This window comes from Eschscholzia californica, unplaced genomic scaffold (genome assembly GCF_041429995.1).
Source record: "Eschscholzia californica isolate CP2 unplaced genomic scaffold, dmEscCali1.0.p SCAF_6, whole genome shotgun sequence".
Lineage (NCBI taxonomy): Eukaryota > Viridiplantae > Streptophyta > Magnoliopsida > Ranunculales > Papaveraceae > Eschscholzia > Eschscholzia californica.
In genome coordinates, this window is record NW_028238483.1 from 1,395,902 (window position 1) to 1,415,120 (window position 19,219).

At 37.3% G+C, this 19,219-nt stretch overlaps 2 protein-coding genes and 1 pseudogene across 3 annotated transcripts; 2 read left to right on the plus strand and 1 right to left on the minus strand.

Moving 5' to 3' along the window:
- Positions 1-5,998: 5,998 nt before the first annotated feature.
- Positions 5,999-8,231, plus strand: LOC147530730 (uncharacterized). Its single transcript, XM_086646997.1, has 2 exons — positions 5,999-7,291; positions 7,378-8,231. Exons 1-2 carry the CDS (start codon positions 5,999-6,001, stop codon positions 7,564-7,566), a joined length of 1,482 nt encoding a protein of 493 aa, XP_086503123.1. The 3' UTR covers positions 7,567-8,231.
- A 169-nt stretch (positions 8,232-8,400) lies between these two features.
- Positions 8,401-14,789, plus strand: LOC147530731 (putative L-ascorbate peroxidase 6, chloroplastic/mitochondrial; annotated as a pseudogene). Its single transcript, XR_015227449.1, has 10 exons — positions 8,401-8,493; positions 9,682-9,832; positions 10,163-10,279; positions 10,343-10,443; positions 10,535-10,622; positions 12,343-12,410; positions 12,553-12,639; positions 14,227-14,301; positions 14,379-14,456; positions 14,550-14,789. The product of XR_015227449.1 is annotated as a putative L-ascorbate peroxidase 6, chloroplastic/mitochondrial (transcript).
- Positions 14,790-16,189: 1,400 nt separating this feature from the next.
- Positions 16,190-18,693, minus strand: LOC147530732 (uncharacterized). The gene is made up of 3 exons (XM_086646999.1): positions 18,568-18,693; positions 16,679-17,415; positions 16,190-16,486 (listed from the first exon to the last, which is right to left on the minus strand). The coding sequence occupies exons 1-3, from the start codon at positions 18,575-18,577 to the stop codon at positions 16,190-16,192; spliced, it is 1,044 nt and encodes a 347-aa protein (XP_086503125.1). The 5' UTR covers positions 18,578-18,693.
- Between the last annotated feature and the right edge of the window lie 526 nt (positions 18,694-19,219).

Below are 19,219 nucleotides of genomic sequence, written 5' to 3' on the forward strand. Positions count from 1 at the left end.
TACCATGGTTAGACTAGTGTGACGTTTTAACCCTTTTCGCTTGGTCGATTTGGGAGTACTGTGTAACCTCTGTTTATTAATGTATTATGTTTTCCTAAAAAAAAAAAAAATTGGTTTAATTAACATTAATACCTAATGGGGATGTCGGAGAAAAATGGGCGTCGACTCCAGTGTCAAATGACAGATAAGGGATATAGTACGTCGACTTACAATTATTGTTACTAGGGTTAATTCCAAGTTGGGCCCAACCATGTGATCCAATTAGAAAAGTTGGTCTCCTTAACAAAAAAAGAAAAGTTGGTCTTACATACCTCTTGCATTCTAGAATAGCATCACTGTATTTTTTTTACTTCTTTTTTTTTTGAGAATTCTGACAACAATCTACGTTAGTCGTTACAGGGCATTCATACATCGAGGCGATGTGATGAACACGATAACCGCCTAAGTGAAACCAATAATTAAAGAGGCCTAAAACTTGACAATAAAGAGCCTAAAGCCCGACAACATTTACTATCTATTTGTTAGTCAAAGTTTAACTGGTAATAATTTTTACGACTTATTTTGTTAGAATTGGAGTTGACTTTGGATAGAGTGATTGGTTGAAACTAGGAGATAGATGCATCATTGGGCTAGCCTAGCCGAGCTCTTCAATTTATAGAAAATACTTGCTCAAATTCGATTGATCGATGTTATGACAAAGCTAACTAAGGTTTAGTTAGGATATGGTCAAAGATTAAAACAGACAAGTTAGATTGCAGGTGGAATGGGAAATGGGAACATCTAGATCTAGCTGTGAACGTTTTGCACCCTAGCACCACGATTCGAGGCCAGCGTGATGTGCTCTCTAGGCGTACTTCGGACAACGTTATAGAAGGGCTGGATTGCCAGAATCTAGCAACAAATAAAGTCGCTTGGTGCATCTGTTAGGCAAACACTAAATGACGGATCGACCATCTGCCTTACCGCTTCAGTCCAAACTTTGGTACGACTGTGTGGCCGACGTTCCACCGACTATTTCCTTGCCAATACAACAAACCAAATCAAATGGGCCATGATATTTTGGGATAAATGTTGTTTCCCTTAAAAACCATCACATCCCTGCACTTGAACAGCCAAGCGCTGTGTCCCCAGCCAACAGAAGCATCCTCAATAGTTGTGTATAGTCGTTTCTTATAAGTAGGAACTGAGTTCCTCATCGTTTTCGTTTCGGTCTTATCCAGTGATTAGAGCATTAGAATAATAACATTATAGAGTGTTTCGACAGGGGAAAATCAAGGGTTAACAAATAGATTTTACTAAAAAGCAACTTAATATCAATTTGCATCAAGGTTAGTCGATTTTCGAGTTTGACTACTTTTAGATTTGGGATATTGCCTAACTGAAAGGTTAACGGTTGTTATCCTAGGAAAAGGAATGCCAAAAATGTGTGGCATAATACAATGCGTCAAATTGTCTTATGGAAAGATGGATCCTCGCCTCGATTAAACTAATTTTCTTTTCTAATCTTCGAACTTTTATTTTATTTTATCTTGTTATCCAATTTTTTAATCAAAGTTTATTTGATTTTAACAAATCATGAAAAGGGATACCTCTTCTTTCCAATATTAATTAAATTAATAAAGAGATTCGATTACGAATGATCTGTTTTGGATAACAGATGTTACTGGTTAGAAATACGAAAGACATTAAGGTGTTTGCTTCCGTGCTTTTCTGCATTAACTCGGAATGCACTTGTATTCAGATTGATTTACAACAAAATCACGGGTAGAACTCGTTACTAAAATAACTATCTTCGGTGATGTAAAAATTGATACCTGAATCGGTGCACCAAAGTTAAAGAGGCAGGTTTTGTTGAACTGTGCCTAGCTTTTGAATCTCGTTTCTGATGACAATCTTTATTGATTGTATCCCCTTTGAAACTGGGATGCTTGATAATCCCCTTTTGGTATGATCTTACCGTAATTGAGCTATATCATTTTGTCGAGGGAGATTGAAGCACTGACGAGCAGTATGACCAGGTTGACCACAACATCGACAGACAACTGGTTGTCTGTCTGGAGGGGGTCCTAAGACTAATGAAAACCCTCGGTTTGCGAACTTTTTTTTTGCAGGTTTGAAGTTGAAGCTTAAGATCCATCAACCTGACTGGGTTAACAAAGGAAAAATTTCTTTCCAAAACCTCCCAAACTAATTGAGAGGTTGTGATGTAGACGCAACAGAATTAAAATAAGAACAATAAAATAAACGAAGAACGGTAAAGAAAACGATAAATAAACTAAAACTTGATTAACTTCAATGGTTTTTCTCTTCAATGTGATTGGTTCCGGAATGGGCCATGGAGAATGTTGGTTAGGTTGATAGGGACGGGTATTTGCAGCCGGATGGGTAGGGTATGCAAGGTGGTTGGTGGTGTGTGGGTATGGGGCCGTTGAGTTACTGTTGTGGATGGGCAGGTTAGGGTAATGGGCAAAGAAGTGTTGATATGCTAGGGTTTGAGTGGGTAGGTTCTATTGGACAGTTTCTCTAGGGTTTGGTGTTGCTTCAGCTAGGGTTTGGTAGGGTGGTATAGGGTGGCCGAATATGCTTCGGTTTGGAGAAGTTTCGTTTAGGCTTTGGTTGGGGAAAGATGGGTGATGGATGGTGCTAGGGTTTAGCAAGGTCATGGGTTTACTAGACATCCTGTATCGGGTTGTAGTAAACAGGTAAGACCTAACGGGGTTTTGGTGTTCCGGTGTGTAATGGGGTTGGGTACGGTTTGGTTGAACTAGGGTGGTTATCGTGGGACTAGGGTTTGGGGAAGATTCAGGGTTTTGGCTTGGTGTAAAATAATAAGTGGAATACGGTGGTGGTGGTGGTGGTGAGGGTGACGTCGGCAAGGGATTTCCAAAAGACTTGTTATGATTTGGTTGTTCTACGGAGCAATAGGAAGATGGAGGGGAAGGAAAAAAATATGATTTACTTGGTTCGTCTCCGGGTTCCCAATCATACGAACATGTCGAATGCTTCTTTTGGTTATGATGATTTTCTGTAATTGGAATTTTGTCTTGATAGTTATGTTTTGAATATTTCCATTCGTATCCAAAATCATCCATATTCGACTCATCGAAATTTTCTGCCTCATAGTAGGAGAAGTTATCTTCTAGATCATTGAAATAAATTTCTTGGTAAGATAAATCATCTTCCTCGCAATTCGATCTTTCTTCAAAAAAACTTTCATCACTATAAGACGAAGAATCCATTGATATAAAAACTAACCTTCACGAAAAAAAAAAATCCAGAATTTTGATGGCTCTGAATACCACTTGATGTAGACGCAGCGAAATTAAAATAAGAACAATAAAATAAACAAAGAACTGTAAAGAAAACGATAAATAAACTAAAACTTGATTAACTTCAATGGTTTTTCTCTTAAATGTGAATAATAAACAAGACTGGACCTCCTTTTTATAGATTACTAAACTTTCCTAGATAGACATAAACTAGGATTCCTAAATAATAGAAATACCTAAAACTTCCCAAACCTAGATTCATTATGAATCCTTCTTAAATTAAAACTTCCTAAACTAACTAGATTGGCCGACTAGGCCTCGGACGCGCGGGATCGCGGGTCCGTCCCGTTATGCGCCTGCATCAGGTTGTAAGACCAAGAATCTGAGAGAGAACATGTTCTATGTGAGTAGCATTGATCCAAGGCAACAACATTTGGTCAATGCGATACCAAAAACAAAAGGGTTAGGAACCGGAGTAGAAGAAGTTGATGCGGGAAGAAACTCTGAGGGAGGAGGACAAGAGCCATTAACAAACTTGAACAAATCTTGACTGTGCAAGATAGGAAGCATTTGACTGCGCCAAAGAAGATAGTTGGTTCTATCAAGTTTGATAGAAATGAGATTTGAGGTGTTAGAAAGAGAGGGATCCGAAAGAAGGGAGGGAGGGGTTTCGGTAGAGATGACAGTTGGAGATGAAGGATTCTGAGTTGATTCAACCATTTGATAAAAGAAGGAGACAACAGAGAAGAAGACACTGAATACGAGAAGAATTTGATTAACCCTAGGTGGCTCTTGATGCGAATGTAATTATAAAGATCAAGATGCACTAAAGAATGACACAACTACCCTTTAACAAATGAACTAAATACAATTATATTATGTACACTTGTATTTTTTTTTTGTTCAGCGTGTACACTTATATTTACAAGCGAATATATAGCGGTCTAGAGATGCTTATTCGTGACTGTAGTATACACTATATACCAACCTTTTATTCATTTTTATGTTTAGTCTCCAACCATATGAAAATTATATGTACTGTCTCAGATTAGGGTTATGCAATTTTCTTTAGAAAGTACTATAATCACTTACTTGGTTTATTTACATGAACTCTCACTCAACATTCTAATGACACAATGTATATATTTAGGTTAGTTCATCAAGACTTTCAGAATCTAATTATCCGGCTTATATGGTAAAATGATGTCACATAAATTTTGGCTAAAAATTTATGGAACTTTAGGAAGACTTTCAGAATCTAATTATCCGGCTTATATGGTAAAATGATGTCACATAAATTTTGGCTAAAAATTTATGGAACTTTAGGATAAAAAACACTTCTCACTCTCCTCTACTCCTGATGCGACTCCTGTCTATATTTTTGAAAGTGTATATTGTGCTTTTCTAATATGTCCCTTTCTCATTCAATCTACCACTAATCCATCAAACTCCAACTAGGCCACCATTGATCCCACTCCTGAGTTTCATTTGCACCCTCCACTCTCCTTCAACCTATCACTTGTGTTTACTGACTCTTTCTTTATGATAATAATTAAAGTGAAATTGATGGCGGCCATCCAAGTAGTGGGCCTCACGGCCAGACCAATAGTGGGCCTAAAGGCTAGGATCCTATATTAGTATAAGTTTCCAGTTTAGTATTTCAGGTTTCCATGTTTAGAGTCCTAGCAATCAAGGAAAGTATCCTTAGTAGTTATCTTCTTTCTTATTTGAGTCTAACTAGGAAAAGTATAATCTCTATATAAGAGAAGTCCAGTCTGTCTTGTTAAACACAATTGAATTGAGTTATAAACAAATCCCTTGATTGCATCTTCTTTCTTTATGGTTATTTTAGTTTATCTTTAGTTATTTCTTCTCTCTCTTCTTAATTCTAGTTTATCTTTAGTTATTTCTTCTCTCTCTTCTTAATTCTAGTAATGGATTCTAAAATTATTTCGCTTCCGCAACAATCTACATCAGCTGGTATCATGAGCCTTCAAAATCCTGAAATTTTTTTTCCAACAAATCATCCAGAGAGGAATAAGGTGTTCAAATCAAGACTTACAATCAATAGGAAGGTATGTGATTTCATCATCAATAATGGTAGTGAAGAAAACATGATTTCTCAACGACTTGTTAATGCCCTTCAACTACCTACAACTGAACACCCAAATCCTTACAAAGTTGGTTGGATTTCTAATCAAAAAGAATTATCGGTAAGAACCCAATGCACATTCCCGTTCTCCATTGGCTCTTATTATCGTGATTCAATTTGTTGTGACGTCGTCGATATGGATAATTGTCATCTTATTTTCGGAAGACCATGGATTTTTGACGTCGACGCCACATATTATTGTCGGGCAAACATATTCGAGTTTTCTTGGTCGAACCGTACCCTTAGACTATTACCGTTAACGGAGAAAACCGATCTCTCGGTTCAAACTTCCAACACGGAACCATCACGGCAAGCCAACAAACCTATCACCGATCATCACCAACAATCTCATATTCTCTCGACCACCATTGTTACAGAAGAAGTTCGCGACAATAAGATAAATGAGTTCTTTCAGACGGAGGAAGAAGGAAACAATTCGCCGTTCTCCGGTCCAAACCCTAATTTATATGCAGAAACAAAGATTGAATCAAGTAGACAATTCTCCAAGGTTACTTCTATCGCCGTGATCGATGATAGTGAAGAAGATGTTCTTCACAAAAGGAACAAAATTCTATCAATGACCGAGGAAGAAGAAGGAAGTAATTTTTCGTCATCAAACCTAAATTTTGTTCGTGGTATGAAGAAACCATGTTTGGAAAAATTATTTGATCAGTATTTAACCACGGGAGAAGAATTAGTTGTTTCTAATCGTAAAATACTTCCTAGTCCAGCTTTATCTTCATTGATTTCAAATACTAAAATTCAGATAATCCTTGGGAATCTAGTTGAGAAGATTTTACGATCCGACATCCGTAAGAGGGAACAATGCTTCGGTCTTCCAGTAAAAACCTTAGTTGATAAAATCATGACACTTGTTCATCTTCGGTTCGAACTCGAAGCTCCATCTCTTATCGACGAGAATGTTTCGAGTATGGCGTATGGGTTAACTCTAAGAAAAAAACAAGATGGTATATATGAGGTTGAGAATAATATAGCGTCAGACAGTCATGATATTTTCAAACTTTGTCCAACCAAGAAGTTGGTTTCTCTATACAAGATCCCAAGCTTTGATTTAGTTGATTACTTCCTAAAAAAGGTGCCTACTGTTCAAGGAAAGCTTCAAAAGAGTGGTGATGTGGATGTTGAAGCTGCAGCTAAGATGATTCTCCATGATTGGATTGAGGGTAAAATCCCATGCTACACAAGGCCTCTCACTAGAAATCGAGGTGATAACTTTGAGGCAAAAATCGTGACAGAGTTTGGAGAAAAGTTCATTGTTAGTGAAGTTTACAAGGGTGAATCTTCATTCATTGGCAGCCTAGTTTCACTTGAGGGTTTCAGCCATATTGAAGGTCCTTCGAGTTGCTCTCTGGGTTTTGATGAGAAGATGCTCGAGGATGATGAACCTGGAGCAATATCTAAAGACAATGAACAACCTGAAGGAAGCGGAGATGATGAAAATCATCCAATGGACAGGCAAGAGAAGGGCGCGAACACGACCACGTCAAAACCCCTTAACAGTACACAACACAAGAAACTATATGCAGCAGGAGGAACCTCCTCTCTCAATGAAGCAATGGAGTTGGGTGTAGAAGTTGACGCCCATCACCTGTTCGATCTAATGTTTCTAAGAGATTTTTTCCCTACTCGATTACTTCGAGTGAAGACAATGGTCCTTACTAAACAATACAATTCAGCTGAAACAACGATGGTTCCATGTGGTGACTTTTCTCATGTATTTCCTAACTTGACGTTTTATGATCGAGTTTTGGTTTATAAGCATCACGAAGACGAACGTGGAAAGATAATGCAAGTTTTTTGTAAGCGGGAAGAAACAGAGATAGTGACGAAGTGGACGAAGATATTCAAGGTTGATTTTTCCGTAAAATATTATGTGGTATTTTCACTCCTTTTGTTCAAAGATGATGGAATATGGTATTTTCCAGTTCTTCACAGCTCTGTCTTCTACGTTTCGGATGGGAGAACGCCATTCATTGTTTTTCCGAGAACAAAGAAGGTAGTACATGTGGCCTCTTTCATCAAACTAAAAGACGATGGGCGATGTCGCAATTTACTGGACGTTTATACGTTGGTATTGCTTTTGCGAGTATCTTGGCAATATATGATTCACATTATAATTGGTGATATTGTCAATATTTTTCTTCTTCAAATTTCCGACAACTCTTGCGCAAAGTGGGAACTAAGAATTGCCTCGGTGAAAACATTGTACGTGGTACCACCAATGTTGTCTTTTTCGAAAAGATCCAGAAGAACTTTCTCTAATGAGTTCGAAGTTGGCGATTTAGTTATGGTTTTTCTTTCCAAGCAACGAACTCCCGTCGGCATTTCCAAGAAAAACGGTCCGAAGAAGTTTGTTCCTTTTAAGATCCTCACCAAGATTAACGACAATGCGTTTGCGATTGACCTTCCTCCGAAGTTCAATATTTCCAACATCTTCAACGTCCCTGATCTCTATCCGTATTATCCCGATGATCCTCTTTCCGACAACACCAACTTGGGGACAAGTTGTTCCACAGAGGGGGAGTATGATGGCGGCCATCCAAGTAGTGGGCCTCACGGCCAGACCAATAGTGGGCCTAAAGGCCAGGATCCTATATTAGTATAAGTTTCCAGTTTAGTATTTCAGGTTTCCATGTTTAGAGTCCTAGCAATCAAGGAAAGTATCCTTAGTAGTTATCTTCTTTCTTATTTGAGTCTAACTAGGAAAAGTATAATCTCTATATAAGAGAAGTCCAGTCTGTCTTGTTAAACACAATTGAATTGAGTTATAAATAAATCCCTTGATTGCATCTTCTTTCTTTACGGTTATTTTAGTTTATCTTTAGTTATTTCTTCTCTCTCTTCTTAATTCTAGTTTATCTTTAGTTATTTCTTCTCTCTCTTCTTAATTCTAGTAATGGATTCTAAAATTATTTCGCTTCCGCAACAATCTACATCAGAAATTCCAAAGACGCTCAAATGAGTGTTAAAGCCGTTTCTCTCGAGGTAGATTTGATGAAGAGGTTGCGAGTGAAGGAGACACCTTTCACACTTACGGAGATAAACCTTTTCGTAACTAAATCAAGATCATCAACATGAGCAAAAATTTTTGTGTTTTGAATCATGCATCATGAATAGGTGAGGTCCTCCAACATTTTTATTTAGTCTAGTAAGACAGATTAAGTAGAGATTTTCTATGAAACTTGACATGTGAGAGAATTAACACATGTTGGGCTTGACATTGGAGACGTTTAATTGTTTAAACTAAAAATTACTTACTGGTGTCAAAATAGGTTAGCGAGACTTCACCGGGTCACCCTCAAAACAAAAGAGCTCGCCAGGGCCGACTTTGGAGTGCCCAAAGGCTGTACAGGCTTATGGGAACTGACATCGGTCCGTGCATGCAATTGCAAATGTGCGCTCTTTTAGAGTCTATGTTTCTTGTTATGTACATCTTTCTACCTCACATTTTCTCTATTTATCCCTTCTTTCTAGAATCGCCACTACCAATCCTTTCTTTCATACTCTTTCTATTTCTCTTTTTACCTTGTGCCATATCTCTTTCTTTCATGTAATGTCCCTCGTGCAAAAACCCTAACATATTATTTTTTCCGTACTTGGGGTACCCATAACAGGCCCGGCAGGCTGGGTCTATTGGGCAGAAGGGCCGATAGTGCGCCCATACACCAGTCAGACTCGCCCCGAGAAAGAGGTGTAGCACTACCCATTTTACACCACCAAATCCACCCATTAGGTAGACTGCAGAGGCAAGAGCTCTTTATGTGCTCACCTGATTCAGTGATTGGTTAATAAAGTCGAGGAGAAATAGCCACCATATATAGAGAATTCAGATGGATGAAAATGCGACTTATCGTTTTTGAGAGTTGGACAAAGATTTGAGCATCAAGAGGGTGAGTTAGAGAGAGAAAAGTAAAAGTAAAGGAGTAGCAGGCGGAGCAACAGATAGTGTCTGCCTTACCAATCAACAACCAATCCATGGCTTCCTTTGGCACTGCTGCTACCGGCGCTTCTCGTCTCTTCATTTCTTCTTCTTCCCCCTCTTCTTCCAGACGATCGGAAGTTTCATTATCTTCTTCTGTTATTCTCTCTTCTCTCAGATCTTCATCTTCTTTCTCTTCTTCTCCTCTTCCTTCTCTGAAATACATCGATAACCAGGTTCTCTCTCTCTCTCTCTACTCTATCTGATTCGCTCCTGCTCTATCTGTATATCTAATTTCTTACTTTCTTTTTCAATTTTAGAAACATCAGAGGAGATCGTTGAATCAAGTGACTAGTACTGGATCAATCGTTGTTAGTCCGAAATTTTTTTGCGTCAGATCCCGATCAGTTGAAAGGTGCTAGAGAAGACATTAAGGAGCTTCTTAAGACAACCTTCTGTCATCCACTCCTGGTATTTTCACTTTAATCTTCACTTTATCTAGATTGATCTTGATCTTAATGTTGAATTCGTTTAGTTGAAGTTATTAACGGAAGTTTGATTAAGCCTTCGCCTGAAAGTAGACATATGTTCTTTGCTTGTCATTGATGATTATCCATTTCATCAAATTTTAAGCAGAATAGCATAATTTGGAACTTTAGTAAAGACAACTGATTCTACTTAGAAAACTAATTGTGAGACCGTTAATAACTGTAGAGGTATCAATAGAGCAGAAAGTAAATTTTGAAAATTCTGATAAGAATCTCTGATTTATCACTTAATGTCTTTTTGTTTAAATGATAGGTTCGATTGGGATGGCACGATGCTGGTACCTATGATAAGAACATTCAAGAATGGCCACAGAGAGGTGGAGCTAATGGAAGTCTCCGATTTGAAAACAGAAACATGCAGCTAATGCAGGTAAAGTTTCTCCTCAATGAGTATCTTGCTTGGTTGAAATTGGTAATAACCAGGTTTTTTCAGGTATTGTAAATGCACTGAAGCTACTCCAACCTATCAAAGACAAGTATCCAGGTGTAACATATACAGACTTGTTCTAGTTGGGCAGTGCTATAGCTGTTGAGGTAAATCTTAGTCTTAATGTGTATTTATTAGATATTTCAACTTGTTTTGTGGAAAGATGATTCTTATTTATGAGGTATTAACGACTTTTAGGAGGCTGGAGGCCCCAAGATTCCCATGAAGTATGGGAGAGCAGATGTTTCAGCACCTGAGCAGTGTCCAGAAGAAGGAAGGCTTCCTGGTAAGATAAACGTGCCGATGTGGATAAACATGCGTTTAGTATGTATATACAATCATGCTGGTAGCATACTTGTTTAAACTAATTCCTAGAGAGTTCTGCACTGTGATCGTCTGTTTATAGTTTCATGTGATGCCGGATTTAGAGAATCAGGTAGTACAAGAGGACTCATTTCATAAGTTTTAAATCAACCTATATATGCTGGCATGGCCTCTCTCTCCATATATTGGTCAAATAGCTGGCGAAATTGGAGAGGGACTATAGGTTTGTCAAAGGTTTGGACTTTGGAATTCTTATAGTTATTCAGTGATAGAACCCCTCCTTGAGTTCTAACAGTAATTACAAAATGACCCATGTATTTAGTCATTGGCTCATCTCTACCTATTATGTGATTGGAAGCAGATACTGATAGTTATTAGTTGTGCAATAGAACATGGTACATCTTCAGGCTTCTAGAGATGCCACAGGACCAGTTATTAACAATTCACACACACACTGTATTACACATAAAAAAACAACCTAGAAGCTAGAAAACAATAAGGGTGAATATCATGTTTTAAATGTAGGTACAAAATTATAAAGCTCCACAGAAGTAGAAATATATTTTCTTTAGATAGATTCACACTGCTAGCTAGAATCTAGATGTCATTTAATCTTATTGACGTGGATCAATTAAGATTATGTCAGCACAAACCCATTTTTTTCTAAATGCAAGTGAAAGTTGAGTTCGAGTTCTACAACACTGGACTCAAAGTGATACATGTAGTAGATGATGATGGGAAATTGGGAATTCGTAGCTATGGCTATTGTATAAATCTTTGAGGATAGCATCCTTTTGTTAAAGATTTTAAACTTGCTCGTGTAGTGCTTCTTCTTAAACTCACTTCCCGTTTCTTAAAAGATATCGAATGTAGGGTAAGTCAGGCCACTTCAATTTTAGATCTGTAGTCTGTGGGAGCAACTTCCAACCCTTGATCCGAGCGAATTCCATTTTAACTCTAGGATAGTTCTTTCCAAGGTACAGTGGCGTATGTGCAGAACCAAGTAACCAACTCAAGGACGAGCTAGTTTTCACGAGCTTAGGAGCGAATCGACAAAAGTGGGGTGGCTGATGTAGTCATGTAGCTGACGAGTGACAACTCCAAAAGAGAGAGGACCCACGTGGGGTGCCCGTAATAATTTATTGATTCTTAGCAATCAAGATACTTTAGTGTTTCCATTTAATGAAGATAATATTTTTCTATTTATTCAACAGTAGTAGATATTAAGTTTCCTAGTTTAGGGAGTTATAATCAGATTATGGAAAGTGTAGTTTTAACTTTTAAGCAGCTTAGAAGTTGCCTTCTTTTAGGCTAGGTCAATTCTCTAGAAAAAGGGGGTTACTCCTATTCATAATCTAATCAATAAGTTTCACAGTTGCAATTTATCTTCTGGATTTCGTCGTTTTCTTATTAGTTTGATTGTTTAATTTGAGCTATTCGTTTAGATTGTGTTGTTCCGCTGTGCCACACCATGGGCCCTTAACAAGCAGGTCCCATTAGATGGTATCCTTCACTTGGACAGTTCGATGGATTTGCAACCTTATATTTTGCAATTTATAGGCTTTTCAGTGGATTCTTTTTCTCTGCTTTGCTACTCATCCCACCCCTCTTGATCTTTACTTCCCTATCAACTAGTGACTATTGTTGGCAAGTAACCATTTGATCTTTCATTTTATATGCAGATGCTGGTCCTCCTTCACCTGCCAGTCATCTTCGTGATGTCTTCTACAGAATGGGACTAAATGACAAGGTTATATTCATTTTTAGTCGTTATTCCTAGATTGTTAGCAGAATTGTCTTCTTTTAAGTCAGCATTTGCTCTGGCTGACGCAGGAATTAGTTGTTTGTATTGTTGTTTCTTGCCTTATGTTGGACGGCTCATGTACTTGCAGGAAATAGTTGCACTTTCTGGCGCACATACTTTGGGGAGGTCTAGACCGGAAAGAAGTGGTTGGGGAAAGGCAGAAACAAAATATACTGTATGTTTAATAATCTCTGGAAGCTTTTCTATATTGAATAAGGAATGCAGATGTGTGACCAAAATCTGTGCTCGGGATCTTTCATTCTGGTTTTAGGTACTTACTATAGGAAATATGAAATCAGTAATACGTGTCCAGGGATATTGTTCCAAACTCACAGAATCCAAAATAGGGTACATATGAGGTATATGAATATGAACAAGGAGGAATAGTACTAATAATAGGCCAGTGTTTTGGGCAAATAAGCGAAGTTTCTGGGGCAATAAGTTTTGGGTGGAAATAAAAACTTTTTGTTTTCTCCAAACACTTATTATTTTCAGCTTCTTCCCTCTTCTTCCTCTCCCACTTTCACCATGAACTCCGGCGACCTTCATTGTAAATTCCGGCGAGACTCACCCTACCACTTCTTCTTCTTTTTCACTTCTCCATCTCTTCTCTCTTTCTCTCTTCTCTCTCCTCTCTCTGCTCTCTCTCATCTCTGCTCTCTCTATATCTCCGGCGAAGGGGAGGAACCCCTTCGTCGGAACCGTAGTTTCGGTTTCGTCTGGGAACCAAAAGATGATTCTAATGCATCCATGGCTACTGTTGTTCCAACTTTGATCTTCAACAAATTTAGGGTTTTTAAAGATTGTTTGATTCTTCTCATAGCAGGAACAATATTGAACCAGGTTTCCTTATCTTGAACAGAAGTATTGCACATCGAATCAAGGTTTTAGGGTAAAAAGGGAGGAGATTTTTTCTTACCCAATCATTAGAAAGTGATTGGTTTGAAGAAATGTTGGAAATAATTTGATTAGGAACCATGATTGGTACTTGTATGTCTTTACCTGAGAGAGCATTCAAGATTTCTGGATTTGCATCATAGAGTTTGACTCGACCTACTTTCATTGATTTGAGAAGTTGAAAAGAGGTTGCTGGTGATGGAAGATTATTCCCTAGCTGCCCATAATTAACCCAAATCTTGATTGAGTTCTTTGCATCTGTAAAAGTGAATAAAAGGGCTAAAATAGCAGCTATTTTCATTTTTATTTTGTAAAAGAAACTTACTAGAGAGAGAAAGAAATGAAAGAATCGTCAAGAACAGAGCTAAAATAGCAGCTATTTTCATTTTCACTAGTACTTTGTTTTCTTGGAAACTAGGGTTCCGGCGAAGGGGTTCTTCTCCTTCGCCGGATTTATAGAGCGAGAAGAAAGAGAGAGTGAGAGAAGGGAGAGAGAGAGAGAGAGAGAGATGGGAGAGTGAGAGAAGGGAGAGAGAGAGAAGAGAGAAACAAGAGAAATAGAGAGAGAAAAGAGATAAGAGTCGCCGGCCGTCTCGGACACTTCCGGTCGGCGACATTTTGCCGGCGACTTAGGATGTGTTTGGTTTCTGTTTTTTTGGATTTTTACCTATTTCCCCAGAAACTATTTTGATTTCCCCAAAGCGCTGGATGATTCCAAGTTTTAGTTTCTTAGATTCCCTTTATAGTATTTCTAATGTAAGTGATCTTGTATATCTTTCACAATTACATGGTTGAGGATATACCTGTACTATTTAATCACTAAAGTTTCTCATGCTAAGAATTTATATTATTCCTTCCGTTACAGAAAGACGGACCAGGAGCACCAGGAGGTCAATCATGGACTGCCCAATGGTTGAAGTTTGATAACAGCTACTTCACAGTATGGACTACTCCCTCTCTTGTCAAATAATATTGTGCATAATTACCAGTTTCTTACATCTTAGTTGATTAATTCAGGATATCAAAGAGAGAAGGGATGGAGATTTGTTGGTTTTGCCAACTGATGCTGTTATATTTGAAGATCCGTCATTCAAGGTAACAGGAGTTGCTCATTGTTTTAGACAATTTGAATGTTCGAAGACAAACTGTAGTTACTTCTTGAGTATGACATTCAATGTTCTTTTGCAGGTATATGCTGAGAAATATGCAACTGATTAAGAAGAGTTTTTCAAGGACTACGCTGAAGCCCATGCCAAACTCAGCAACCAGGGAGCAAAGTTCGATCCACCTGAGGTTTGTTATTATTGCAGATGTTGCTGCATAACTTCTTACTGAGTTAGTTTTCGTCTTTTCTTTAAGTCAGATCTGAAATCTGACTTGATGTTTGAAGTTGACACAAGTCAGAGTTATTCTTTGTATTCGTCTAACTCGTAATGTCTGACTCGTATGAATGGCTAATTCTGGATGATTGTGGGTCTATTTGATTCAAATGGTTCAAATTCTGATGAGTCAAATTTAGACAACGAGCAAAAGATATTAATGTTAACTCTTTCATGTTGGTTTCATCACACCAACCAATAGAAAACACTAATCCCTTGATCTTTGAATCTCATGCTTGTTACAAGATACATGAGTAGGAATAAAGAAATCAAGATAAAGTATATGTACCTTTCTCCATTGTAGTAGATGGTTTATTTAATCTTTATCTTCAACTTTCTTCTCTTCTTTCAATCCTTAACCTTCTTGCTTCTATATGAGATGGAGTAAAGTAAGTAGAGATGAAGAAGACTCTTTTCTCTTTCTCTTCTCTAGCTCTCTAAGTGATGGACAAAAGTTAGACTTTCTAGAGCAAGAGCCCCTCGCTTTCTTTCTCTAAACTCCATCTCTATTTATACAAGTCTCTAATCCATCATAGAGTTTGTATAAGAAGCTACATGGGTGGCAAGTGTCCCTTAATGTGTCAAACAAGAAGCCATTTGGTGTAGACACAAGACAAGTGTCCTCTTATGTGTCAAACAACAAGTCATTTGTTGTAGACACAATACAAGTGTCCTCTTATGTGTCAAACAAGAAGCCATTTGGTGTAGACACAAGACAAGTGTCCTCTTATGTGTCAAACAACAAGCCATTAGGTGTACACACAAGACAAGTGTCCTCTTATGCTTATAGATTATCTTGGATTGAGTTTTCTTAAGCCCACTTTTTTATGGGCCTTGATTGTATGGGACATATAGGTATGGGTCTTGTACTTGCTCTATTTTGCATAGAGCACACTTAAAATGTACAAGCCCATCTTACATTCTCCCACTTAGCCCATACAATCTAAGGCAAAACAAAATAGATTTATTTTTAATAAAATTGGTTTTTCGAAAGACTCGATTAAGGGCTTAAGACTAAGAAAACAGACATGCGCGCATTTTTAACAAAACATCTCAATCCATATCTAGTACATCATAATATCATCAATAAGAAAGTTGCTAATGCGAGTCATGGCGGTTACACGTCTTAAAACGACATGTTTCCTTCCATGTACCACAACACAACAACCCACCTAGGTATGAATGATCTCAAGAAGATTTCTGCTTCTTGTGGCTCCTTTCTTGGTGTGTGTTGTTGTTTTTCCTTTTATACAATCAACACATGTCCCAAAATCAGTGAAGTCTAGGTTCGTAAGAATCCCATCCTTCACTAATCTCACCATTCTTTCTTTCGAGACATGTCCCAATCTTTTATGCCACAAGTTAGCAGAATTTTCTTTAATCATGTTACGTTTAATTCCAAAATTAACATTATAATGCAGGGTTAAAAGAGTTTTTGCAAACTGATCATCAAGACAGTTTATAAAGTTTACCACTTACAATACCAGAACCCACAACCGAAGAGTTTTTAACAAGATCAAAACGCTGGTTACCTAAATACAAAAAGTACCCCAAAAGATCTAATTGAAACATAGGTATCAAATTTCGAGACATCGAAGGAACAAAAAGAGTATCGGCCAAGTCCAAAATGTAACCAGTATTTAAAACCAAACGATAAGTGCCTATAGCTAAAACTTCAGAAGGGGACTCGTTTCCCATTAAAATAAAATGCTCAGTCGGACTTGGGGTTCTGCTTGTAAGGAATCCCTGCATTATTTTGGAAATATGAATATTACCGCAAGTATCAATCAACCAAGTATTAAAAGGAACTTCAATAAGATTTGATTCGAAATTTGTTAGAGCTAAAAGCTCACCTTTCTTTTCAAACCAAGCCTTACGGTTTGGACAGCCAGCTAGAAAATGTCATTTCTTTCTACAGAAATGACATTTCCATTTAACCTTCTTCTGAATATGGCCCTGAGATACTTGAGCAGGTCCATCATACTTTGGTGAATTAATTTTCTTTCCTTTCTTTGGCTTCCATTTATTTTTCTTTACTTCTTGAGAGACCATATGAACTGAAAAACTTTCTTGATGCTTAAGCCTTGTCTCCTTTTGAACTAACATACTTGAGAGTTCATTTACATTCCATTGTTCTTTCAGTGAATTATAATTCATTTGGAATGTACCATACTGAGGAGGCAAGGAGTTCAAAATAAAGCGAACAATGAAAGGTTCATCCACGTTCATACCAAGTCCTTTCAACTTTGCTGCAATGCTTGTCATTTCTATAATATGCTCTTGCATTCCCTTAGTACCATTAAACTTCATGGTAGTTAGTTGAGCCATTAATGTGTCCGCTAAAGACTTATCAGCAGCACGAAATCTTTCCTCAATTGCCTTGATGAATTCCTTAGCATCATCAATTTGAGGAAGAGAAGACTTTATGTTGCTCGCAATTGTCATTCGCATAAACATTAGGCTTAATCTGTTCGATCTCTCCCCGACCTCAAACAAGTTCTTTTCATCCACACTACTAGAGACAGTAAGAGCAGTGGGTCTATCATACAATAATGAGCGATCCAAGTCAAGAACACCTAAGGTGAATCTGACATGTTCACTCCATTCAGAAAAGTTTGAGCCTGTGAGCATGGGAACAGATGCAGCTTGCGAATGAAGTGATATAGGAGCTGAAACTGCAAACATCAACCATCACATTATATTATAAGCAACTAATAAAAATATTAGGATCGATAGCAAATTATCCTATAAACAAAAATGACACCATCATAATTTATCCTTTGGGACTAAATTAAGACGTACGTGCAAACAACACAAGTGATCATCATTAATCATTCATTTATTGTATCATCTAACCGCAAAAGGGTTTGTCACCTTTGGGCAACACAAATCAAGTTAGTTAAGTCATACAATACCACACATCGATTAATTATTGTAATTCATCTTTGGACAAATCATAAGACAATAATAATCGACCAATTAGTTAATGATGTCACAACATTTCATGCATAAGACTATAATGAACTATAACATATGTGTTTCTCTACTCCATAGATTGCTTTGGCAATCTTTCATAATGGTTAAACACATAATTTATTGTTCACTAAGATCTCATTTTATTTAAATAAATCATGAGTCACACTAAATACAAACATTAAGGTATTTAATTAATCACACATACTCATGTTTCTTTAATTATGTATTCATGTACATAGGAGTAGTAGCAAGTATGTAAGAACTATGACCATTAATTAGTTCTCACCATGACACCAATAATTACCAAACATTGGTTTAACCTTATTCATATCTTCACAAATTTTTATCATATTACTTAATTTCAAAGTAATAAAATAATGAACTACTATGACATAACTTGCCTCCACCTTTCTCTAATGAAGAAAATAATACATGAATACACATATTAACACTTAATCGCAAATCTCTACAAGCAATTAAGGGTCTACCGGAAAACCTTTCTCCGATCACCGGAAAAAATTATAGAGATGTATTTTCCATAAATAACCATAATATACACATGCATGAACTTCTTATACATAATAGTAACTCATGCTTGTATATTAACATCTCTCTAAATAAGATCATATCTAAATCATGCATGAGACTATAAATCTATATAAATAACTACTCTCATTTCAAGAACAAACATGAGATTCATCAACCATGGGCTCTGATACCACATGTTAACTCTTTCATGTTGGTTTCATCACACCAACCAATAGAAAACACTAATCCCTTAATCTTTGAATCTCATGCTTGTTACAAGATACATGAGTAGGAATAAAGAAATCAAGATAAAGTATATGTACCTTTCTCCATTGTAGTAGATGGTTTATTTAATCTTTATCTTCAACTTTCTTCTCTTCTTTCAATCCTTAACCTTCTTGCTTCTATATGAGATGGAGTAAAGTAAGTAGAGATGAAGAAGACTCTTTTCTCTTCACTAGCTCTCTAAGTGATGGACAAGAGCTAGACTTTCTAGAGCAAGAGCCCCTAGCTTTCTTTCTCTAAACTCCATCTCTATTTATACAAGTCTCTAATCCATCATAGAGTTTGTATAAGAAGCTACATGGGTGGCAAGTGTCCCTTAATGTGTCAAACAACAAGCCATTTGGTGTAGACACAAGACAAGTGTCCTCTTATGTGTCAAACAACAAGCCATTTGGTGTAGACACAAGACAAGTGTCCTCTTATGTGTCAAACAACAAGCCATTAGGTGTAGACACAAGACAAGTGTCCTCTTATGCGTATAGGTTATCTTGGATTGAGTTTTCTTAAGCCCAATCCTTTATGGGCCTTGATTGTATGGGACATATAGGTATGGGCCTTGTACTTGCTCTATTTTGCATAGAGCACACTTAAAATGTACAATCCATCTTACATTCTCCCACTTGGCCCATACAATCTAAGGCAAAACAAAATAGATTTATTTTTAATAAAATTGGCTTTTCGAAAGACTCG

What these genes read in the sequence shown, in the direction of transcription:
- LOC147530730 (XM_086646997.1), top strand. Translation starts at nt 5,999, where the DNA reads ATGACCGAGGAAGAAGAAGGAAGTAATTTTTCGTCATCAAACCTAAAT. An exon ending in AGTGGACGAAGATATTCAAG is followed by an intron (nt 7,292 to 7,377) that starts GTTGATTTTTCC and finishes AGTTCTTCACAG; the next exon opens with CTCTGTCTTCTACGTTTCGG.
- LOC147530732 (XM_086646999.1), bottom strand. An exon ending in AGGGCCATATTCAGAAGAAG is followed by an intron (nt 16,487 to 16,678) that starts GTTAAATGGAAA and finishes AAAATAATGCAG; the next exon opens with GGATTCCTTACAAGCAGAAC.